Here is a 26,370-nt window from a genome sequence, read left to right on the forward strand (position 1 = left end):
TAAAGCAGCTGTTTTATAAGCACAAAGATTAATGCTTCCTTCTCTTTATCGAACAAATATATATATACGTGTGTGTGTAAAAAAAAGAACTCACCCTCTCCTACAATCCCAAGGACTTCAAATTTATTCATCACATTACCGATGTCAGGAATCTTCATGAAGTCAAAAGATGCCGAGGTGGTGCATGTCTGGGCTGTGAGGAGCGGAAGGCCAGAGGACGGGACAGAAATCGGTGCTTGAATGGGTCATTGCAGCAAAAATCTGCTCCCGGCTGGTCCCAATGCTCTTCTCATAATCCACACACACTGACACACATTCCTGCAAACGTACACACTACGCACGCACACACACACTTGCTCACCTGAAGAGAAAGGAGTACAGGTTTTGCATTGAAGGGGTCAAATAGACTTATTCATGCATAGGCATACTGCATCTTATATATTTCACATATGCACCAAATCAGAGGCATATCCAATGTTTGATCTAATGCAGACATTGATTGCGGCTCATATTCGGTCTCATATCACTCAGACAGGATGTGTGTAGGATTTTCATGCTAGGATTTCTCTTATGTGACAATAGACAAGGGCCACAGTTCTTCAAGACGGATCATCATTAATTTTCCAGTTTTGGGGAATAGCAAAACAACACAGCTCTGAATGGGAATTACAGGTGGGTGAACAAGGACAGTCTGAGAATGCAAGTCAGTGATGTAATGTGCTGAAAACTCAGATGGACATCATTTCGATCACCTCAGATGTGCGAAAGGTAGGCAATCATCTGCGGTCGATAGCGTTTACACTTAAATGCGTTTCCAGATGCGTTTCGCAGGTCATGTCGTGACACCGTCAGCTCGTCGTATGTTTGAGCATAAACGCGGCGCATGTCTGCATCTGATGTGTTGTTGCGTGTGCGCGCGCTGGAAATATTCGTAGGTGGATGAAAGTTCTATCATTATTTTAAGCATCTCATCCACCTGACAGTATCAAATAAAATGACTGACAGCCCACATCGCTCCCACCCACTCTTAAATGAACAGTAAGAAATACAGTGCGGTAAAAAATAAAATAAAAATAAAAATCACGATTTATAACAAAGTACCAGTAAAATATAACGATAATTTACATAACCAAGACTGTCTTAAATGCGAGGCATAATTGATAACAGGTGACTTCAATCTCCTGGAGTGTGTGGGCAGGAGGTGCGCGTGTTTGTGCGAAACACCAACGATGTACCAGCCACAAACATCTAACATCCAGCGTAAAAACCAAGCGCACTGTCAATATTGTACATTTATGGAAAAAGCTCCAAGCAGAATACTCACTTATGTCCAAGACAACGGTGCGCAAACTGTCCCCTCACGTCGCCAAGTAACGATGTTTTCATTTTCACCTGCAGTGGTAACCCATCATCACAGCTGCAACAGTATCCACCTTCATTCTGAGCCATTTGACAACCTAACAACGTCAAATTACGGATCGCAATATGGCGAAGGCTAGATTTCATGAATATTAAGCAGGTCGCGCTGACGTTGCCTGGGAACCTTGCGAGTGCGTTCGGTCACGTAACCTAATTAATATTCATGAGCCAGTCCTTCGCTGTAGTAGGGTCTATAAATTGGCGTTCAGGCGAATCGACACCAAACCGAGTGAGTGGCGGACTGCTCTGACCAATAGCGTCCGAACAGAGCCCGTCGGTGGCCAATCACGATGATGCAATGCTCAGAACGGTCCAGAAGCGAGGGCTGGGTTCGGTTGAGCAATGATAATGTGCATTCCTGCTCGGATGTGTTATATTTCATAGCCTACATGCATACATCCAAATTGATGTGCTCGTTTGGCGAGGCATGGCTTTGGTGTGTGTGTGTGAGTGGGCTGAGCTGGAAGATCAATTTAGCAGACAGCTCACACTGTTTATTCTGCTGAGAAGAGGAACAACAAGCCTTTATAAAGAAGAAGATTTTATAAATTATGACTGAAATAGCCCTATTACGAATTATATGATGTAAATCTATCTATCTATCTATCTATCTATCTATCTATCTATCTATCTATCTATCTATCTATCTATCTATCTATCTATCTATCTATCTATCTATCTATCTATCTATCTATCTATCTATCTATCGTCATATGTTAGCCTATGTGTTTATGTTTTAAACTTACTTTTTTTGACGCTCTGTACTAAGCACTTATGTTTAATATTGCGATCGATCTTCAGTTTTGTTTGTTTCTTTTTTCTTTTTTTTTTTTTTTTTTTTTCTTTTTTTTGTATTAGCCTAGCATGCCAAATCTTAATAAACACATTTTACATGCAAAACGCCTAAACGCCCTTGTAGAAATTTAAAAAGAATGTAATATTTCAAGAATTACTAGCCTACTGGAAAACCCAGGACAGTCGGACTGCCTTCAAGAGATTCTTCGGGAAAAGTGCATGCTGCCATCTAGCGATTATCCTGCTTTAAAACGTAGTAGGCTATTAGATTAAAAGCATGAAACCTCCAAATAAATTAATAATATTCCAACCAGACTAGACAACAGAAATATTATGGTAGCCTATATTATGGTTAATTATAGTTCTAGCAGAAATATTATGGTTTTGTTGATAAGTGTTATTTACAGCAACGCAATATTATATTTAATGTGATACAAAACCCCTTTTTAAGTTGTCAATATAACATTTAGATAATTTAAAAAAATTATAAGTTATGATAAATTATGCGTCTTTGCGATATCAAACCAGATAATGTACAATGTATGCCCATTTAGTCTATTTATGAATACTTCATAAATTGCATTTTATATCTAATTGCTAAAGCAATTCACATTAAAAAACTTTTTTCCATCTCAATAACAATATACAACACACATCCGCTTGAATTTCAATACTAAAAGCCTACTTTTCAAATTCAATTCAGTTTAGAAGGTAGATGCGCATTTGTATATAACATTGGACGTTTGAAAATCACTTTCACCAATACAAAATGATCTGTAGTTCTTCAACGTTCCAGTGATATCAATTTGCGGGCGCAGATGCTGCTGGACATGCGCGGATGTGCGAAACATGGCGGCCTATAGACCCAGAGGAAAGTAAAGCAGTACAGCAGCTATCCGACCTTACACGGTGAGCAAACATTAGTAGCACATTTTCATATTTATTATAGTGAATCAATTGTGCTGCAGTGTATTGTGCATCTAAAGCGATTGCTAAATGTCACAGTGATTACACTGATGCGGAAGCTGAATGCGCGTTTACATGTAAGATGATGATGTTGTGTATGCGCGTCCCGTGCATTCTTCCCTGAACTAAAACAGCTCCGTGCTTCTCTCTAATTGGTACACTGGTGCTGAGTGCACGCTGAAAACTATTTTCAGTGCATCGGGAAGTATGTCTGATACATGTGTTATGTATTACATGCATATATTTGCTTAGTAAAACAATGAAAATAATTATTGTACTTTTTAACACTGCCGTTTCAGATAGAAGCATTTGTCACATTAATGATAGAAGGACAATTCCCTATTTAACTGAGGCACTCATTGTTTCAGCTATTTTCTCTCGGGAAAAAAGTGATTTATTTACTCATACAAATTTTTATTTTATTTTATTTTCACATGCTTAATATAATAGAATATTTTCATTCATTTATATATAATGCAACACTTTTTAGTAGGCTATCATTGGGATATTATTTTAGTTTTTATTAATCTTTTTTATTTTAATTTAAATTATTTACATATCTATCTATCTATCTATCTATATATATGTATATACATATATATATATATATATATATATATATATATATATATAAATTAAAATGAGAAATGTTACCTTGGCAGCTGTTTTTTATTAGATTGTATTTAATTTCACAAACTTTTTAAATGGTTTTAGTTGTAGTTATAGTAAACTATAATAATTTTAATGGAGATAAACATGTTTTACACGTAAAAACAGCATGAAAATTAATAATAATAAATAAACATTTATGCTAATCCTGTAGCAATATAGGACTGACAATCTGAGGGTTGTGCATTTATAATTTCAATGATTTTGTTTGTTTGCTTGTTTTTTTAACCAACGCTATCCGTTGAAACCAGAACTTGTTTTTTAAGAATAAAAGAACCTGTCACATCAATGCATGAGATTAATTAGATCTACGCATCTCTTGACATTCTTTTCATCGTAAATTCAAAATATCCATTTTCACCCACTCCCTGCTTTAAAGCAGTCATCTAAAGAGATAGCTTCCTGTCTGGGGGGTGTGGTGCAAGGGCCTTGAAAAGACAGACGGACAGAGAGAGAGAGAGAGAGAGCACAAAATGTAGACATCATCTGTTAATGGGAAGTGCTGGAATCCTTTTCATGTACTGCTGCAGACTCCCACAAATGCACACCGGCTAATGACCTTTTTATGGCGGTTTGGAATCTTTATGACGACTCTCTGAATGGGATTCACAGCTTAAGACAGAAGAATGACTAGGGGAAGGGGGGAGGAGAGAGAGAGAGGTTGTCTGCTATCTAGACACAAGTGGCAAGTAGTTTCAGAGCAGAAACACTGGTGTGACATTGAAAGGACTGTATCTCTTTTTTCCTTGCAAAAAGGACTTATTTTGGGGGAATTCTTGGTTTTAGCATCATCTGGAGTTTTCCCTGAATCCTTCTGCTGGATAAACAAGTAAGATAAAAGTAGAAATGCAAGTTTTTTATTTATTTTATTATTATTTTTTTTAATTTTTAATTTTTTTATCTCACATCTCTTGAAAAAAAAATGTTTTAAAATGTACCTTGCAGTTCTGATATGCCTATAATTGCCTTATAACTGCCTATATTTCCAGTGATTTTTATTTTAGTTTCATGCCAATATATTTTTTAAATAATATATCTAAATTCTTTGGGGAAAAAAAAACTATTTCTATGAAGTTATAAATATTATTGTAGTATATTTTACAAGAAAATGCTGTCTGTCTTTCATTTTCAGAATTTCACATTTAATTCTTTGTAATTATTAGTGAAGTGTGAAGTTGGACCTTAATAACCACCTGATATTAACATAGTCTTAAACGAACATCTGTTTATGAAAGATGTAATAACAAGGCTTATAAAACAAAACTTAAAAAACAATTAACTGTACAAATTAGAGCAGATTAGATATACACCTTATCATTTTACAGACATTAAATACTGAAGCCTCCATTATATTGTTAATAATTTCACGTTTGCAAACTACAAAAAAAAAAAAAAAAAATTTAAAAGATTAATTTACTTCTTGATAGGACTAAAATGACCCTGTTTTTCAGTCTGTATTTGTTTTTAATTTAGCTTTGTTGAATATCCCATTGAGAAACATTAAGTGGACTAACAGAGGAATAAAAAGGAAGTTCCTCATCCTCCTGTCAGCTCGCACTGGACGTCAGCTGCAGCCAATTTTCTCCAAACTGAGATGTGACTTATGACTTGCTGAGTGAGCCGGGGCTTTGATCAGCGAGCACAGGGTCCCTCAGAAGCTGCAGTAACTTATTATGATGTCAAATAGAAGAAAAGCTTTTCTTAGTCGCACTTTGATTCTCTAAAGCTATTTGTGATTTAGTGATAATCTTTTTTTGGAAAGTGCAATGTTGGTGGAATAAATTGCACTCAGATGCCGGTAGGGAGTATAAAGTATAATCCCTGTCTTCTGTAATGCTGTAATATGGGTTCCGTGGCGGGTTCATGAACTCGTGGGCCAAAGCTGATCTCTCTTGTGATAAAAGAGACAGATAACAGGATCTTACTAAAACTGATTTCAATATAGATTTGATGTTTTTAAAAGAAAGTTCCTGTTTTTTAATGCTTTTGAAAGAGGAATCTTATGTTCACCAAGGATGCATGTGATTTGATTAGAAATACAGTAAAAAGTATGTAATATTTTGAAATGTATTAAACTTAAAATAATGCTTTTAAATTTGAGAAGATTTCAAAGTGTAATTTATTCCTGTAATGGTGAAGCTGATTTTTCTCCATCCTTCTCAGAAATTATTCTATTTGTTTCTGAAGAAGCATTTCTTATTTTTATCAGTGTTGAAATCCGATTCTTTTTTTGTAACATTATATGTCTTGCTGCTATTTTTTTTTTAAATCAATTGAATGATTTCTTGCTTAATAAAGTATTAATTTTTTTTATTAAATAATAATAATAATAATAATAAACAAATTATAATAAATAAATACAATCTTACTAACCTCAAACTTAAAGTATGGTAGTGTAATGAAAAATAAATAAAAAACAATTAAGGAAAAAAATAGTGATTTTTGTATTGATACATTATTAATAAAACTTTCTTTCTCTCTCTTTCTTTCAGTTAACTGTTTAAGAGCTTTGCTGGCTGTCCAGTTTCTGTCCACTTCATGTGGTGCTCCAGGTCACCATGGGCAAAACCCACCAGAGAGGTCAAAGTGCTACTTTTCCTTTCAAATGTTAATCTTTTTTGTTAATCCTTTTTCCTAATTAAGTAACTTACTTCTTCTTATTATCAGAAATTTTTTGACATTTTTAATTGCAGACAGAAAACACAGTAATAAGGAGAAATCAGGGAGGAATAATGAGGATTCACGTCCTTCACATAAGCTCAGCGGTACTGCCTTCTCGTTCTTTATTAACCTGTAAAGAGACCAATACTGTGTACTTGATCTCATTCTTCCTGATGAACATTCCTCAGAGCCGTTCAGCTGGGAAATGTACTTGAGAGAGACCTCATCGTGTCCTGCTTCCCCCAGCTGTTTCAGACAGGTAGAGCTCTTCAGTCGATTAATGATGTCTTTCTGCCCAAATATATTTGTTATACTCTAATGTCTTTAAAGTCTGAAGATTAACAGTAACAATCAGAAGTAACAGTACCAGCTTTACATAGTTACAAACAATGATATAATTTTTTTTTTTTTTTAGCAAAAATCAGCATATTGAAATTTAAATGATCATGTGACAAAATAATGTGTGTACATGTAATTTTTGGGGGGATTTTCTAATTTAAATTACAGTAAACTTAAGTTTTCCAACCTGTGCCATCATTGCTATGATCTTCACACTTTTTTCATGAACATGTGATGTCTTTATTAATCCCCTCTTTGTTTTCTCCTCCTCTCTCCAGTCCAGAGTCCCTCCCAGTAATGATTTTAAAGTGGGAATGAAAGTGGAGGCTTGTGACCCTAGGAATTCCACCTCAGTGTGTATCGCCACAGTGATGGGATTAATGGGCGTGCGTCTGCGCCTCAGACTGGATGGCAGTGACAGCACCAATGATTTCTGGCGACTGGTTGACTCCTGTGACATTCAGCCTATCGGCACGTGTGAGAAGAGCGGAGATATGTTACAGCCACCATTGGGTAAAGCAGTTTTAATTTAATCAACTTCAAAGAATCATTCAAACCAAATCCAGTTTTGGTCTAAGAATGTTTTGTTTTTTCATCATGTTAAAGTGATTTGCAAGTATCCCACATAATGTGCATGTGGATTTGTGTATCATTGTTAGAATAGTATCTATGATTTGTTTTCCCTAAATGCAGCATCATTTTTTCCCCTTGGCTTTACGTATTCATAGCAATGTATTTTTTTTTCTCTTTGTTCATTAAACATTTCCGGTTGAATATGTATTTCCCATTATTAGGGTTCAGAATGAATGCTTCTTCATGGCCCATGTTCTTATTAAAAACATTAAGTGGGGCAGAGATGGCTCCAGCTTCAGCTTTTAAAAAGGTAATTGCTTCAATTTGCAAACCTTGTTAACAGGTTTTTCATAGATCCATGAATAAAGCTTTGAAATAAATGGAAAGTGGTTGGTTCGTTGCACAACATAAATTCAGACAGTATTAAATATTACAACAAACTGTTTTTTTTCCTCAAATGTTTACATTTAAGCATCCATTACTGGTCAAAAGTTTGGAATAATTAAATTAGTATAAATTTTTTATGTTTTTAAGATAAGTTTCTTATGCTTACCAAAGCTGCATTTATTTAATCAAAAACACAGTAAAACAGTAATACTATGATATTTTTACAATTTAAAATAACTTTAAATTAAATGCAATATATCCCTGTGATGGCAAAGCTGATTTTTTCAGCAGTCATCACTCCAGTCTTCAGTGTTACACGATCCTTTATAAATAATTGTAATATGCAAATTTTGTTCAATTGTTATCAGTTATTATTGGTAGCCTACTTAATTATTTATAATGTTTTTCTATTACTTTTTTTTTTTTTTGATTGATTGATTGATTGAATGGAACATTCAATGAACAGCATAAGATTTGAAACAGAAATTTTTTAAACATTATAAATGTCTTTACTGTCACTTTTGATCAATTTAATGCTTTCATTTAAAATATTACAAACTGTTGACCAGTGGTGTACTAAAAACAACAGCGTATTAAGGGTGCTTTAAGAAAAATATATCTTTCTGATGTTTTGAGGTCTCAAAATTAGTTTATTATATTCAATATTACAAAAAATGTGTAATTTGTATGTGGATGGTTTGTTCCCTGTGAATGCCTCAGGAGCCGCCCAAACCTACTCAGAACTTCTTTAAACCTGGTTTGAAACTGGAAGCGGTGGACCGGAAGAATCCCTACCTCATCTGTCCCGCCACCATCAGAGAGGTGAGAGGGGACAAGATATTCATCATGTTTGATGGCTGGAGAGGAGCCTTCGATTACTGGTGTCAGTATGACTCCAGGGACATCTTCCCCGTGGGCTGGTGTCAACTGACCAAGCACAGTCTGCAACCTCCCGGCAACTGCTGTGAGTACAGTCTCTGACCACTAGAGGTCACTACAGTTTAGTTATTTCCTCACTGAATATAGCGAAAGCTTTGGATTTACTGTATTGGTTTTAATGGAAACTGTACTGGACATTGTGGATCTCTACTGGTAATTGGTCACCATCTATTGGTGGCTTGTTAAAACCATTAAATCCTAATAGAATATGTCCCAAAACACACTACAGAAAACCATTTTTTAATAGTTTTAATGGTTAAAAGTTGATGGTTTGTAATGATATTCATAGTGAAAATCATTTCATTTCTGTGATGCTTTCTATAGTATTTTTTCAGCAAGGGTTGACTCACTTAACTTGCATTATCTACAGTAATATGTTCTCTGCTTGATAAAAGTGTCTGCTAAATGAATGATGTAAATGAAATCAGGTCTGATATTTGTAATGTCCATGATTTTAAAATCTGAGAACACGTTTTTTAAGGTAAAATCGTAGATAGTTTATATTTCCTAAAAATATTTTTATGTAGTGTTACTTGCAGTTATTTTAATGTAAGACTATTGATTTCAGATATATTAAATATTTTTTTTTTAAGTTCTAGAAAGTATTAAAAATTTAAATGTGTCATTTGATCACATATAATCATCTGTCAAAACTTTTCCCTTCATAAATACTGACATTGCTACTGTCTCTACTATATAATCTATGGAAATAAGTGTATTGCTCTTCTTTCTTTTTCATTTCAAAATTGTAAAATTTCCTTATTGTGCATGCATTTTTCCCCCAATTGTTGTTACATTTTATTACATTACTTTCCAAATAGATTTTAATTAACCAAACTTAGGGTAGATCTTTATTTTTATTTTTTTATTTTTTCTGGTTAATCTTTTAATTTAAGTAAAATTTAATGGGTGTTTTATTTTATTCATAATGCCCTAATTAATAGAGAATGCATGTATAGTTCATTTTAAATCTGACATCATCTATACTCTAAAAATGAATTCAGTACTTTATTTTCCTATTAGCTCTTCCTCCTCTGAATACTTTCAAGGTATGTTTACTGCTCTCTTCCTGCTTATACCAGAGCGGACATGACCAGACAAAAAGAATATTGTTGGGAGATTTCTACCATATAGTCAGACACCAGGGCCTTCAATTATGAAGTGTCTATGAATACATATTAGCAAATAATTGCTCTGTTTTGGCATTCTACTCTTTGCCGGTTTGTTTGAAAGGAACCTGTATTTTGGAATATTTCTCTATGAAGTGGCCAAAATGAAATAATTATGTCTTTGATATTTAGAATTTAGGACACAAAAGGGATTCCATTTTCTCCCGAGTTGGCTTTTCATTTGGAATCATTGTAAATTATTTACAGTCTGATCACAATATACTGCCCCAGTTTTAGTGAAAACACTTGAATCAATCCATGACTCAGCACTAGTTTATAGGCTGAAGTTTAGAAGAGCTTTATTCACCAAAAGACTACTTCAGATTGCTCATCTTTGACTGCACCAAATTTTCTGAATATTTAAAATATATATATTTTTATAAATATATTTTGAATAAATAGAACAGTCATATATGCTTTTCTCCCCCAACACTTAGTACTAAGTTTAGAAAGGTCATACACACCTTTCATACATAAACATGAAAAAGCAAATGGTTCAGATAAATTCTGATGGTATTTTAGTGAGCTTTGAATGAAGGCATGAGAGCAGGAGCTGTGCATCCTTTCCTTTAGGTGTGATTTGTCTTCTTTTGCCTTGCATATTAGTTTTACCTGATCATTAGTGAGTACCACCTTTCTAATGAGTGATGAAAAATGCTCCTGTGGGTGTTTGAAGCATGTCTTAATTTTTTCAGTTTTCCTAGCTGGCGCAGAGCACGTTGTGCACATGTGTGCATTTATTAATAATGTAGCATAGAATAACAGTAATGAGTGCCTAGGACAATAGAAAGGCAAGCTGTGGATACTAGACAAAGGATGAACATGTGGTTCAGATCTTCAGTTAGTTACAGATAAATTACACACTCTTTCTTTTTAATTAAAATATGGTTTCAAATTTACCCCCCCCCCCCCCAAAAAAAAAAAAACGAAAGAAAAGTGTTTAGATTTCCTGTAATCTGGAGCTGTGCTGGTTTGTGTTCAAATATATTTCTGCTGAGAGTTTGTTTTTAATCAGATAATCAATAATCATTTAATTTATGTTTCTCATGTACTATTAAAAGAGCTTTAAGATCCAGCCATACAGTATGAAGCATTTCAGAGAGAATTACAGCAAAATTATCTGTCAGAAATCTTTTTTCCCTTCCCATCTTGATACAATATAGATTTTTTTATAGGTTTTTTATAATTTTCTTTGGATTGAATAATTAATTTAAAAAGCAACAGTTAAAGCAACTGTGCCAATAATACAATGTTTTACATTTCCAACATGTCTTAATATATTTCTATGATTTTAATTGTACTGTTTCTTAATGATAATAATAAAAAGCCTTTGTTTAGTCTAAAACAGGAATCCATAATGTGGTATGCTTTGCCTAATTGATCATCTTCATGCTTCGTTATGTTATTTTTAGAGCTGTTGATTAGCACTAGGTAGACACTTATTATTTAGGCATTCACCTCTGCTCCTGTTCTCAAACCTACAGTGAGAATGACAGTGTTGACGCTTTCACACATCTCACAGGTGGCCTAATGCATTTAGAGTAAATGTGTGAGACAAAGCAGACACAACTAATTTGGCTGTAGCCTGTTTGTGTATTTGTAAAAATCTTTGCTATACATTTGCATAATTTAATGGCAAATATCATTGACTTGAGTAGGGTTTGTTTGGAATTCTGAATGGGCTTTGGAATTACGACTGGTACCAGACTGAGGTGTGGGTACGAGAATTAACCCACTGGGTGTGTAAGAAAGCACATAAAGACCTCCAGCGGGAGTGTTATTCATGCCTCTCTGTAGTCGTTTGCTTCAAACCAGGCTCTCTGAATCTGATCTCTATTAACCTTTTACCCCCTCTGCCCTAAAAGCCTGGGAGGAGCTTTGAAATGGCAGGAGACTATGATTATAGGGGTTTGGATTTTGTAAAATGTGAAAGTTTGTCAGTTACGTATAAAACTACCCCATATGTAGTTTTTATTAATTTTTTAATTGTGTTATGTTTTTCAAAGTTTTTAAATATCTTGTTTTTTCATACATGCATACATATGCATAATAATAATAATATTTTTTTATATTTAGATTTTCAAAGTCTATATTTAAATGTAACATTCATATATTATTATTATTATAAAAATGTAGACCAAATCTAAATAATATTAATAATTTATTTATTAATTTATAAGTTAGTTATATTGTAACTATTATTTATATATGTGACCCTGGACCACAAAACTAGTTATAAGTTGCACGGGTATATTTGAAGCAATAGCCAATAATATATATATATATATATATATATATATATATATATATATATATATTTTTTTTTTTTTTTTTTTTTTTTTTTTTAATGCCAAAATCATTAGGATAAGATCATGTAAAAGATCATGCTCCATGAAGATATTTTGTACATTTCCTACCGTACATATATCAAAACTTTTGATTAGTAATGTACATTGCTAAGAACTTTGGACAACTTTAGAGGCACTTTCCTCAATATTTAGATTTTTTTTTTTGCACCCTCAAATTCAAGATTTTCACATTTGTATATATATCGGCCAAATATTGTCTTATCATAACAACAATACATGAATGGAAAGCTTATTTATTGAAACTTAAATAATAATAATAATAAAAGGATCATTATGACTGGTTTTGTGGGCCATTGTCACATATAATTATTATTTGTGGACGTTGCATCACATGTTGACTAAATAAATAAAATAAAAAAAACTAAATCTTATTTTTCTTTATAATACAAATAAATTCTTCTGTAATAAAAGATGTTTATTGTATTTTGATATTGGTCACATTTTTATATTCAGCGCTTTATCTGTCAGTCTGGTTGATAACATGAATACGACCCCCAATCTCCCTCCTCCCCTCCTCCTGCTCCTCCCCCTCCCCCGCCTCCTCCTCTGCTCGTCCCCGCCTCCATATTAATCAGATATTGCCCGATCAGGGCTCCGCCGGCACGGCTTTGTCATGCGCTTCTGCCTTTACCGCTGCTCTTCAAACCGGGCGCGAAAGTGAGCGCGAGCTCCAGTTGTTCTGTTGCTTTAAAAATAGCCATTCTCCACCGAGAGATAGATTTACACCGGATTCGTTTGTGCACTACGCGGATATAGTTGAAAGTTGGCTTTTTGGTGAGTTCTTCTGGTGTATTTCCGAGGCTTTTGTCTCTGCTGTCTGTTGCTTTGTTTTAGTGGCTAATGCATTGAGGTCACATGAGTTTAATTTGAGTGTATTTTTTGCAAAGGTTTCATTCCTGTTGCTTTTATTTGCTTCGTGTTATAGTGCACTAACACTCCACTTTTATTTCTATATTTGTGAAAACAATTCATTGAGCTGAAAGACTGTGGCAAGCTGGTTTAATATTTATTATATTAAATAAAATTAAAATTAGCAAGTAATGCAATAATGACTAGTATCTTTTTAAATTTTTTACTAATAATTGTTCAATAGATCCTAGCACTTATTCCAACAGCAGTTAGTGATTATTCAGTTAAATATTATTAAATTGGTACAAGCAACAATTGGAATACACACTATGCAGTTAATATCTGAACCACAGATCACCATTGAATTCAGTATAAATAAAAGGAATGTTTTATATTAATGAAGGAATAGTTATTTTCCGGTAATACTAAGCATCTATTCAACTGGTTAATAATACTTCACTGCATATTAAGATGCTAGTCACTCTTATTAGTAATAATAGTAGTAACATAAAAATATACACTATTAATTGTAAACACAGCTTGCCACAAAATTAGTGATTATATATATATATATATATATATATATATATATATATATATATATATATATATAGAGAGAGAGAGAGAGAGAGAGAGAGAGAGAGAGAGAGAGAGAGAGAGAGAGAGAGAGAGAGAGAGAGAGAGATATATGTTCAGTCATAAAGTTATATATTTCAAAAAGAAAAGGAAAACAGAGCTTTGCTGAATTCACTTCTGAAATTTGTTTAGCAAGAAAATAAATATGCATCTGAGTAATTTGGTTACTGATTTCAAGCTTTAACTAATTTCCATCTGAATGGAAAAATCCCATTAGTAAAAGTAAAATCTCAGATGAATCTTTCTGTACAGAAGCCACAAAAATATTAAAAGCTTTTGTTGAACTGCTGTAGCTGTTTTGACTTCGGCTCTTTAACAGATTGCATTGTTTCATTAAATTGCCTGGGGCTCAGAGAACCCTATATTCCCTTTTACCACACACACACATGCATATTCATGGAATGGACACAGACACACTCTTTTTCGACGTTACTCCCCCACAACATGTGGTTCTAGTTCCTGCTGAGTTGAAGCTGCAGTCAGCCGTAGACAGATTGCCCTGGCGTTCGGGTCTGGTGTGGGGCGAAATGTAAATATTGTGGAAGAGATGAAGTAATTAGACTGGATTTGCCCGGACACCTTTCGTTACACATCGGTTGCAACCTCTCCCATGACCAGGCACCCTTCAGGCCCTGCACTGAGCTGAAGGGTGTGTGTCTGTGCCCTGGGAGTCAATCTAGGGGTCACCGGGTCACTGGATTGAGCCTGTGAGAAACTGCTTGGAAATACACTTCACTTTACACACTGAGCGATTAGGCTGGATAAAGTTTGCTTTCATTGCCTTGACAGATCTTCTGAACATCTTCGCTTCTGTTGCATGCCCATTATGCATCTGTGTGCTTGATTCCCAGTGTGCCTGCTTATATTCATTATTAGAGATTTGAATGAGAATCAGCCACTCTTAAATGAAAGAAAACACTTGTCTATTCTTACGCACTCTTTCTCCTCTCCTCATTAAACGTGTGCGTCTTGAGCTTCATTTCTCTTGCCATTCCCCTTTCGAGGCCCAGGAGAGCAGCTGCACGTAGGACTGTGAAAGCTCCCAGATGTACTTAGCAAAGCCGACTTCTGCTGACCGCCCGTCAGCCGCCCTGTAATATGAGAAGTTTATCTGATCTTAGAGATGGCCCATACAGAGGAAATAATAGGAGCATTTGGTGCCATTGGTCTGAAGGAGGTGTATGCATTGGAGATTTCACATCCTTGTTGTTTGATACTCAGAAAGCATCGACTTGTGCTATTTTTTACACCTTCACTGATGGCTTTTTTGATGCTGAGCTGCAGATATTTGATATATTCTGGGTTTTCAAGGAGAGGAATGGGAAATAGGTTTGTGGATATTAAAAATATTTGGTTTGCAAGGCAGGGTGTGTGCATTGGACATGCATTTTTTTTTTTATTACCAAACGCATTTACAAACAAATTTACAATGAACTTGTAACTCAAAGCACTGTCTATTTTCTTTTATTATTTTCTTTTCTTTTTTGCAGTGCTCTTTCTTGTACATCTGCTTTCACATTTTTCATTTGTATTCAATATATAACACTTCTATATATTTCAACACTCATGCATTACCTGGAAATACTTTTAAAGAAAATATAAATTGCTGTAATGATGTGGGGCGCTTCCGATGAAAACCATAAGGTACTCTTTCAAATGAGACTATAAAGCAGGCACTGCATTTTGAACCAGCAACTTAATGAATAATACATTAACTTGCCAGCTCAGTAATATTCATAGAAAATTGTTTGTTGTTCTCTGCATGATAAAATGATTTCGAAATAAACTGCGGAGATGCACTAGCTGCAAACTCTTTTCATAGCTTTTATATACCCATCACACACTCATCTAGGTGGGGAAGGGGGTTAGTCTTTCTTCCTAATAAGGATTACCTGTTGGCCCCAGAAAAGAAGCCTTTGATCAGAGAGCCATTGGGGGGTGGCCTGCAAACAAATAGGGTGCTGAAAAGCACATGCCTCCTGTGGGGCACAATGTCCAGCTAAAACGGTCTCGCCTCTCTCCGTCTTGAAGAGGATCCTAGATAACTAATTTTTTGTGCTGCCCGTTTTTAAACCGCTGCTTTCGGGGCTGTAATATGATGCTTCTAATATGCAAAATCTAAAATGGCCTCTGAGGAAGAGAATTCAGCAGAATGAAGAGTCTTTGAGTGGTCCAATTCAAAGAGTAAAATATCAACGTTTGTGGCTCGACTGTGTAATTCACTCTATCCACTCAGCATGAGAACCAATTTGATCCAAACTGAAAAAGTGGCTTTTTACTCTTATTATTCATTTACATTGTATACAAGTCACAGTTTTTATTTTTTTATTGTTTTTATTATTATTATTATTATTATTGTTCGTTATTTAATGCCTATTTGTTTGTTGAGCGGTGGGGGTTTGTGTGATAACCACTGAGATTGTAAGATGTTTCGTAAGACCCAGATAGGTGAAAATAATGCAGTAAGATTTAATTTCATGTTTATTGTCAGTGTAATCTCATTTGACTTGTGGATATTGCACACATAGCAATAATATCTTGTAGGTTCTAATACATTCTACAGCATATTAAATTACTTTATTAACATTATGCTCAAATGCATTTCAATGGAACTACCATAATACATTCAGTAATACTATAGAACTTTTTGTTTGTCAAGTGATTTATATAATTTTTACAGTTAAAATGATCTTAACATTCTTTTTATTATCATATAATATTAGAATACTTTAATCATTTTCTTTTTTTTCTTCCCCACTTTCAGTCACATTTTCAAAGACTTCTACTCCGGCACTGGGACAGTCCAGTCAGTCTTGGCGCTCCATGCAGTCCCCGTACCGCCTGCCGCACCCCCTGCCCCCTCTGCCAGTGCGCAAGGGGGTACGAGGGAGGAGACCCAAGAGCCAGACCATCGCCATGCTAAAAGCAGCAGCCGAGGCAGCAGCAGCTGCAGCCGGCGCGTCACCGAATGGCCAAACGATGTCCAATGCAGCCAAGAGTCCCATGAGCTCACCGCTCACACCCAAACCATATAAAAAGAGGGGACCCAAACCCGGCAGCAAGGTACAACTGCATTTTTGTGGTTGAATGGATCAGTTAAAAGGTTTTAATTTAGCCTATTTATTGTGATATTTACAATTACAGTTTTCAATGCACAGTTCCCCCAAAAATGTCAGGACAGGAAGAAAAGTTAGAGAGAGTGGGGATGAGATCATGAAAGATCCGTGAGCTGGGACTCGAATATTTCGATGCGCTAGGAATATTGGATGATTTAAAAATGTAATTAAAAAAAAAACTAACTGAGGTTAAAAATAACCTTAACTATTACTAAAAGAAAACGAAATTAAAGCTAAATATGAATACTTTTAAAAAACACATTACAAAATTATTACAATTAAAATAAAAGCTGAAAGTATAAATGTAAAAGCTTAAAATATAAACAAATAATAGTGTGTAAATAGTACTACAGTATCTGCCATGAACTTCAAACCTGTACGATTTTCTCTTTTCAGAGGAACACAAAAAAAGATATTTTGACATTTAATTTTTTACGTTTTTGATTGAATTGATGTCATTGGTAGTCAACATAATGGGATTCTCCTTATGGTATAAAGAAATAAAGAGGTGGGGGGATTGCCTCTGGAACTGATCATTATGCAGCTTTTGTTTGATTTTGGGCCGTATGTCATGGGCAATTATTCATATTAAACAGTAACACTATTAAAATTCTTCCCCATGAATGGTACATTAAACATGCTGTATTCACCTCGTGTGTCTGTCGCCATCAAGATAAGGCATTTGTAGTCTTCTACCATAGTTTTGAGAAGGTGGGCATACAATACTGGGCTTGTTTTGTGAGCGTGTGTACTGGTGTTTTATCTCTCGCTCTCTGTCTTCCACCGTTACAGAGGAAACAAAAGGTTCCTCATTCACTTTCAAGCCCCACGTTGTTGTCCTCAGTGTCAGATGGGAGACTGTCTAGTCTGCAGACAACAAGAGAATCAGGAGTTGTGTCCACAGGTAGGCTTTTATCTTTATATTCTACCACACATGGGTCATGTACTCCTCAATATTCTGATGGCTTTGTAGTGTTGTATGCTTCACCTGACTATCCACTGCCTCCTCTTGTAGTTTGTGTGTATGTGAATAAACATGGAGACCCAGGGCCGCACCTGGACCGTAAACTGTTGTTGCAGTTGCCTGATCATTTCGGGCCGGGTCCTGTGAACACTGTCCTCCAGCATGCGGTCCAAGCCTGCGTGGACTGTGCGTTTCAGCCCAAAGCTCTGTTCAGCTTCCTGCAGTCTCAGTCTGATGGAGGGGAAATCATCAGAGGTTAGTTTGGACCTGCCTCAGAGTTTGATCTACTTTAGATTTGTGATCTGGGTTTGATTTTAAGAGTGATTCCTTGATTAGGACAACATTTCTGCCAGGAATGAAGAATGCTTTAAAAAAAAATGTTTTATATTATTTATGCTTTTTCTTTTCTTTTTTACTTTTACAATTTTTGAGTTGTCATATGTGTGTGTGTGTTTGTGTAAATACATTTAAATTTAGTTATAGTAAAAGTAAACAATATATATCATATAAAATAAATTATTTAAAAATATGTATTATTGTATTATCATTTTTGTATTTGTATTATTGTATTACTATTTTTGTGTTTGTATTACACACACACACACAGTCAAACCAAAAATTATTCAGACACCATTTACACCCCAATAAAATGGATAAATTTGGGACAAAAAAAAAAAATACTCACACACTTAGATCTGACCAAGTTTTTTCTTTAATTGCTAATGCAAACTTTTTACACCACAGACTGAACAAAATTAAACATTTCTTGGTAATTGGTTGACCTAAATTGGTATTATCTAACTGTGTAATTAAATTGAACAGCTGACAGCTATTCAACCTAATTAATTTGTGAGACAGACTAACAGAAAGATGGCATTATCAAGATGAATTTGTTCTGACACAATTGAACTCTGAGTTCTTGTCATCTTATATTACCATGTTCTAAACTATAGGGAATAAACTTTGATAATGTGAAAAAGGTGTTTTAACACATTTTGGTTTGACTGTATATATAGCTAAGATAAAAGAAGAAATAAATTCAAAATATGATTTTTAAGTTTTTCTGGTTAACTTTACTTTTGGGTTTTCTGAAAACTGCAGTGACTAGCACTCACAGTATAAAAAAATCTTCATCACACATTCACTGATCAAGGTCATGACATGGGATGCAAGTTTTAACAGATATGAAGTATTGTTTGAAGAAGTTAATTTTTCAAAACGTCAGTGAGTCAAAAGTGCTCCTAAAGGAAGAATAATCCATAATCTAAAGTGTTTTGAGAGCTGAATGGCATATTGCCATACGACTGGAGCTCCATTTAAATTAGTGTAGTTGTATGTTATTTTAACTCTGTCAGCATATTTGTGCTTTACAATAAAGGGAGAAGAGCGAGCATGAGTGTGTTGTTGACCTGAAAAGAGAAGGGTGTGTGTATGTTTAAAGAGAAGCGTGTGTGTGCACAGCTGATGTCATCAGACTGCGAGTAATAAGGGATGACATTTGTGTGTAACCTGGTTTGGAGCATTTGATTGGGGTGTCCCCAGGGAAGTTTGCATGTGTGTGTCTATATTTGTGTGTGTGCAGGGGGTGGGGCCCACGCTAGGACTGTTGGGCCATCTGCTGCGATGCCATGGCCCCTTAATCGGCACCCATTTAGCCTCCCCCCCCCCCCCCCCACACACACACACAATATAAGTATTTCAACGGTTGGGACTGTTTTTTAAATGGCATATGAAAAGCATACTAGACTATACATGCACTCCATGTGATGTTTTGGAGTAGTGCAATTATGTGCGTTTAATTTTGCACAAATTCTACTTTCATGCAGTTCGCTCAGAAGGAGGAATCCACTATGTCAAGCTCCCCACTGCCTCCAGTGCATCGTTCGTTCTGCGCTTTCTAGAAACTCTTTGTCACCACCTGCATTGTGATAACCTGTTCAGCAGCCAGCCATTCAGTCCACTAACTACTAACACTCACAAGCCGTATGAAAGGAGTAAATCAGGTATGTGTGTCTGTTTGTGTCAATTATTTTATTCTTTAAAGGAAAATAACTATTACACATTTGTAGTAATTAAAAACAAATGTAAGAAAACGGATTTTTTTGGGGAAAAAAGTTAAAATAAATGAGAAATGCTGAAATTACATTTTAAATCCACTGAGGTCCTAAAATTACTGATTTTATATATATATATATATATATATATATATATATATATATATATATATATATATATATATATATATATATATATATATATAAATACTACAATAGTATATTATTTATATAGATTTTGTAAGAGCTGCAACCTTAATCATAACATGGAAAAAAATATATATTATTGTGTAATTCAAATTTTATTCTAATAACAAAATAAATGTAATTCTTTTTTATTCATTAAAAATAATAGTCTGAATAAAAAGTGGAGCAAAAAGAGATTCAAGTTCCATTTAAAGTTCAGATGCTATGGGTATTCAACTGCGTTCTGTAGGTCTTGATGACTAGCAGTTTAAGATGAATATGTTAACATTTTAGTTTGAATTGAAACGGTCAAAACAATTGATTTCAGATGTAAATCCTATGGCCTTTCAGAAGTGATCTATATCTGCTCTTTTCTTTTGTTGCAGTGAAAGAGGAGACGTCAGAAGCTTTGTCTGTAGCACGGGGTACAAGACGTTTCAACAGAGATTCAGCGGCCTACACTGCTGCCCTGTCACCAAAACTACAGAGAACAGAAGCTCTGCCCTCAGACGGTACGATTCATTCAGCTGATCTGACTGTTTTCACTGAGAGTGAATGATAGCGATCGAGTGTTTTATGCCACAATAACTGCAGCGGAAACGAGCCAATTCTGATTGGTCACACTGAAGGAGAAAGGATGTTGGGGTTTTCTTTAGGTGGAGTTAGACACCTCTGTTCATTAATCACACATTATAATACTCTTACTGCAGACAGACCCCTAATTAAATTGTCTACATTGCAACTAATTAAGTGTCTGATTTTTATGAAGTTGTGAATGACCTGCCAGTTTGGGTTATTTTTCTAACGCTGTTATAAATTGCCAGACATATTTGTTGTGTTTTTAGCTCTCATTAAATGTTTCATAGATCAAGCTCATTGCCACAAATTGAAGAAACAAAAAATGTTAGTGTTCGAAGCATTACAAGCATTACATTGTATTGGAAGCCAATTATAAATGGAGACTATGTTACTAATTGATGCATCAGATTTTATTCATTCAGAACACAGGAATACTCTCCTGAATTTATTTTAGTTGGGGTTTGTGTGTAAAATACTGTAGGCGTGTGAACTTTTAGCATGTAAGAAAAACCTTCTATAAACCTGTATTTGTTTATAGATACAACCAGTCTTGCTTTATTATATTACTATTTTACACAATATTAAGTAGATCAAAAGTGACCGTGACAAGATTTTTACATTGTTACACATTATTTCTTTTTTCAAATAAAAGCTGTTATTTTGTTCTTTCTATTAATCAAAGAATCCTAATAAAAATGTATCATGGTTTCTATAAATATATAGTAGTATTAAGCAAGAAGATATAAAATTAAGAAGCACAACTGTTAACATTGCTAATAAGACATGTTTCTTGAGCAAATCGGCATATTAGAAGTGGCACTGAAGACTGGAGTAATGAAAATTCAGCTTTGCATCATAGGAATTAATTACATTTTAAAATAGAAAAGAGTTATTTTAAATCCTAATAATTCAGAATATTTGTACTGTATTTTTATACTGTACCAAGACTGATCATTTTGATGATGCATTTTGCACAATTAAAAAATATTACTGTACCCAAACTTTTAAATGGTATGTGTATGAGGAATGGTAAGATTCACCTATTTGCATCGGCATAAAAGTTAACGATGCGATTCATCTATATATAAAAAGTGTGCATTGGATGCAAGTTGGCATTTGTATCGTGATGCATTGTTTCTAGAATATTTGCGTCAGTAAAAACATTTCGTTATAATTTTTAAAGAATGCACTATATTTTTATTATAGTTAGAAACTGACCAATAATTTGTGACCAATATTATTTATACATGTAGATTGATTTCTCCTTTCTAAACTTTATCTCGAGCGCATTCTCATCACCACTGCTGCTACATGAATATGACAACATATCACAACACTATGGAGACCGAGGCGTTAGAAGTCAGAAGGCACTTAACTTATGATTTGCTGTCTGTCTGAACAAAAGAAATAAGAGCTAACTATCTGTACCATATTAAATTGCATAGCATCATATTTGTTTCCATTGCGTCGTAATGTCGGATCGCTCTGCATCGTAACAGGGTTGAATCATATCGCATCGGTAGCCACTTCATATGTATCTTTAATGTATCGTACCGGTGGCTGTGCTTCAAGATGCGCGTCGCATCGGCCTCTGTTACAGAGATCCACATCCCTAGTGTTTATATACCTTAAGTATGAACTAAAGCGTTATACTTCATGCTTTTTTGTAACAGAAACCATCGCTCATGCTGAAAATGGTGCCACCACGGACCAGCAGTTCTCCGAAGAGTCAATAGACTCAGCCTCCAATTCCATTGCCCCCCGACCCCCTGCTCTAAGGAGCACGTCTGAGTATCACGCCCCGGCCGGATGCAGCCCGCACTACCCCCCTCACCCCCCACCCCTCCGCAGACTCTCCTCCAACCCCTCTGAGCTGGGACCGGCACGCGCACACAGACGAGTGGAAGGTAGGCTATGTAAGAACGCTTTGTTTAGACACCTTCACACAAACATGCAAGATTGCAGCTTTGTAGATGACTACTTTATTGATTTTTACAGCTCTATGTTAAACCTTATATTGTGATTTCATGTGCCATTAGAAATGTCATTAAACTTTGAATAAGCTGTCACCCTATACGCAGAAGGATAGTGTTTATTTTTAGGGATTACGTAATAATAAAGTTACTCATTAATGGAATCATCAGTGAAAATCAGTGAGCTTATAGTGTCTGTGTTTGTAGACATTATGTTTGTGTTTGAGCCCTGAAAGCAGAGCGGTTTTGTTCACCTTCTTCAGGATGCTTTGGGTCTAGTAACTTGGCTTATACGATCAGTGCTGCTCTTCAGAGACAGATCTATTTCTATCGTGGGATAAACACCCATATCAGTTCCGCACAGAGTGCTTGGTGCTTGTATGAGGACCAGATGTATTTTCTCTAATCAAATGTCAAGTGATACAATAGGCTTTGATATGGATTAAAGCCTGTTAGCGGCTCAGGGGGCCATATTTATTTAAATAGCATCTTTGAGTGGGAGTGATGTTTGGGGTTCAGTTTAGAGAGACTGAGTCCAGAACTGTCAAAGGAGGGTTCTCCCATTCAGGAAAGCTCATGTTCAGTTTCCCAAAAAATACATGCGTCGGTTGAGGCAGGCAGAAAAAAGGATGAACATAGATTTAATTACTTTCTGGTTATAAAGCGCATAATGCTTCGTTACTGTGCGATGACATGTGTATATAATTCACAACATGTTGTGGGTTTTTGATGTCTAGAATCTAGCACTTTCAGTTTTGGGCTGAATTTGACGCTTTCATACTCTTCTTATTGTTTCTGCAGTATGTGGTACATGTATTGTGCACAAAATGAAAATTTTCTGAATGATGTGTTGAATGAATACTACTTCCCACAAATAAGTATGTTGAAAAAATATATAATACAAATAATTGAAATTATCATAGCACACTATTATCATATATATTTTACAAGAAGTTCAGTAAGTTAAACTGTAGGTATCATCTTAACTTTCCAATTTTTGATTAGAATTTTGACTGAAAAAGACCAACTTTCTACATAAGATTGACATAAGATTATATTTAGATTTAATCACTTTTTTATATTATTATTTTTAATAAAAAAAAGGGGTTTTCCCCTTTTATTTCTTTATATTTTGTCTGGAAAAATTCCTTTTATGAGTAAAAACCAGCCTGTTATTCTATGAATCTATGCATACACACAAAATTGTACATGCTGTGCACAGTATACATACTAGATACTGCAGAAATAAGTATGTTTGAATGCTATTTTGAACAGAGCCATGCATTTTGTAATGAGTATATATTACATCTGAATATATATTACATCACATCTGAATGTGTAAATAAAAACCAAATTTATTAGCCATAACTACATTCAGTTTTTGGGTGGTTTTCTAGCTGCTAGCTCAACCACTGGTCCTGAACATCGAGGAGCAGAGAAGGATCCGACCAAAGCGGCTAGTAAAAGTCCATCATCCTGGAGTATAGAGGAAGTGATGCAATTTGTGCGCGATGCTGATCCACAAGCACTCGGCCCACATGCAGAGCTCTTCAGGAAACACGTGAGAGATGATTTTCTGGATTTCTCATGTTTTTTGCACGTTTTCAGAACAAGATTTCCTAGTAGATTTTATAATCGACTGATCGATTGTTTTGCTTTTCCACAGGAGATTGATGGCAAGGCCTTGATGCTTTTACGGAGTGACATGATCATGAAGTACATGGGGCTGAAGCTGGGTCCTGCTCTTAAACTTTGCCATCACATTGAGGGACTCAAACAGGCAAAATAGTAGCTGGATCCACTAGAGGGCAACAGAGGGAAATGCAGGTTCTCTACATTTCAGAGTCAAACCACAGACTTCAAGATACGTGAATATTTATTACCTATGACATTGATAGTCAAAGGTCCAACATATTGATCTATTTTAGCTGTACTTGCTCCTGCTTGTTCAAATGGTGGGGAAAAACTGACCAGCCTAAAACTGTCATTTTTGTGGCAAATGCAAGAATCATCATCACCATATTGACTTTTCAAAACTACCTAACTTTGCATGGACATTGTATACAACCATTGTGTACAGGAAATGTTCACTGGCCTCTCATCTAGGGAAAAAAAATCAGTGTAAAACTGCAGCTACAGACCTCAGAACCTCAGTGATACGATGCTCTGCGTTTTCAGACAATGGTAGAGAAAGCTGAATTCCAAAGGATTTCACTGTGTTGTTTATGTGTTGTTTCTGGTGCTGTCTACATGCACAGACAGCTGGACAAATGTTCACTTTCCACTGTATTTCACGCTTTGTTTACGTCTGATGAAGATGTATTTGAAACACATTATGGTCGTTGACTGACTATGAAGGGTTTAGGTGCCAGTTAGTCAAATTTCACCATTTGGCATAGTGTTTATTTAATTGGAGTTATTTTCAGTTTTAGTTTTTTTTCTTTTCCTGTGACATGAATGGAAATACACAATCAATTTCAAAATGTTTTGCTGTTTCATAAAGTAACAAAGAAAAAAAGTGATATTTAATTTGTGATATGAACCAAAAATGGCTTTGTTATGGTCTATAAAAGGCACCAATTATAAAAGCACAAAATTTTTACTTCTGACTGTTAGTTAAAACGTCATTACTATTGCTGTTTAACTCAAGATAATTACTCAGGACACTTGTACAATACGTTTTCATTTATTCATGTTTTTTCATGTCTTTTCCCTCTAAAAACTGACTATATTAATGTCCACACCAGCACTTCAGGTGACCCATGAAGTGGACATAATGTCACATGGTTTATCTGCATGCTGAATGATGTACAGAGCATGCAGCAATCCCAGATATGTACCAGTATGTGTCTCTTTTTATGTGTGTATCATGCAAATGTGTATTTAGTTCAGTATTCTGTCCTTCAGTGCATTTTCTTTTTATTTAATAGTTAGAAAGTGTTGCCTTTTTTGAGCGCATTGTGTCTGTTTATATCATTGATAATGGATTTTGTGACTTGGGGGATGGAGCTTTTTGTTATCATCACATTTATATACATACATTTTTAGCTCCTTTTAGATAAACTGTATTTACTTTGCTCTTATACTCAGGTTGGAATATTTTGTATTTACTTATTTGAACACTTTTCTACCATTTGAATAAATGATTGCATTTATAACGTTGTCATTTTCACCATATTTTCAGTGGAAGGGTGCATTACCTCATCAAAGTTGTCCTAAGACAAGAGCTCTTTATATACATAATTTACTAAAGGTGTGACGAGACTAGTGATTTATTCCACGAGACTGGGTTCACGAGAACTAGACGAGACGAGATTTTTTTGATTCATTATTTTTTATTTTATAAGAAATCCTCAATGATTAAATATATAGGGGAAAAATGGTCTTTTATTCAACTGAAAAACACAAAATGCTAAAAAAATAATAAATTAGGTGCATATTGAAATTAACTTTTTACTTTATGAAATTAAACATTTATTTTAATAAATTTTATGCAGTAATAAATGTCATGTAAACACTGTAGAAGGTTTTGCCACAAACTCAACTGACAAGTAATTGCACAAAAAATTATAAATAGTATAAATAAAAATGAACACAAATATTCCACCCTTTAAACTGGAAGTGAAGCAGTCAGTCAAGTTTATTATTTAGTAAACTGATTCCACTTTAATAAAAAAGTGTATATATATATATATATATATATATATATATATATATATATACACAC

At 34.8% G+C, this 26,370-nt stretch overlaps 2 protein-coding genes across 6 annotated transcripts in view; one reads left to right on the forward strand and one right to left on the reverse strand.

Moving 5' to 3' along the window:
• Positions 1 to 1,494, reverse strand: part of cdkl5 (cyclin dependent kinase like 5) — a 29,184-nt gene extending 27,690 nt beyond the window's left edge. Inside the window, exons 1-2 of one of the 3 annotated variants that reach the window (XM_026275513.1) lie at positions 1,325 to 1,494; positions 95 to 361 (exon numbers count right to left, since the gene is read on the reverse strand). In XM_026275513.1, the coding sequence (XP_026131298.1) occupies positions 95 to 158 (64 nt within the window). In that variant the 5' untranslated portion in view covers positions 159 to 361; positions 1,325 to 1,494. The remainder of the gene's footprint in view (positions 1 to 94; positions 362 to 1,324) is intronic. The other 2 variants (XM_026275512.1, XM_026275514.1) reach the window with 2 other exon arrangements.
• Positions 1,495 to 3,022: 1,528 nt separating this feature from the next.
• Positions 3,023 to 25,798, forward strand: scml2 (Scm polycomb group protein like 2). 3 transcript variants are annotated; one of them, XM_026275517.1, is made up of 15 exons: positions 3,023 to 3,123; positions 6,342 to 6,429; positions 6,543 to 6,614; positions 6,699 to 6,769; positions 7,128 to 7,362; positions 7,644 to 7,732; positions 8,530 to 8,773; positions 16,536 to 16,834; positions 17,680 to 17,791; positions 17,903 to 18,106; positions 19,678 to 19,854; positions 20,478 to 20,603; positions 22,344 to 22,586; positions 24,041 to 24,204; positions 24,310 to 25,798. In XM_026275517.1, exons 2-15 carry the CDS (start codon positions 6,408 to 6,410, stop codon positions 24,430 to 24,432), a joined length of 2,181 nt encoding a protein of 726 aa, XP_026131302.1. In that variant the 5' UTR covers positions 3,023 to 3,123; positions 6,342 to 6,407; the 3' UTR covers positions 24,433 to 25,798. The 3 variants fall into 3 exon arrangements, with proteins under 3 accessions (XP_026131302.1, XP_026131301.1, XP_026131303.1); XM_026275516.1 differs by lacking the exon at positions 3,023 to 3,123 and adding an exon at positions 4,499 to 4,678; XM_026275518.1 differs by lacking the exon at positions 3,023 to 3,123 and adding an exon at positions 4,501 to 4,678 and having other exon boundaries at positions 22,344 to 22,577.
• Positions 25,799 to 26,370: the final 572 nt, after the last annotated feature.

The sequence above is a fragment of the Carassius auratus genome, chromosome 11 (assembly GCF_003368295.1).
Source record: "Carassius auratus strain Wakin chromosome 11, ASM336829v1, whole genome shotgun sequence".
Lineage (NCBI taxonomy): Eukaryota > Metazoa > Chordata > Actinopteri > Cypriniformes > Cyprinidae > Carassius > Carassius auratus.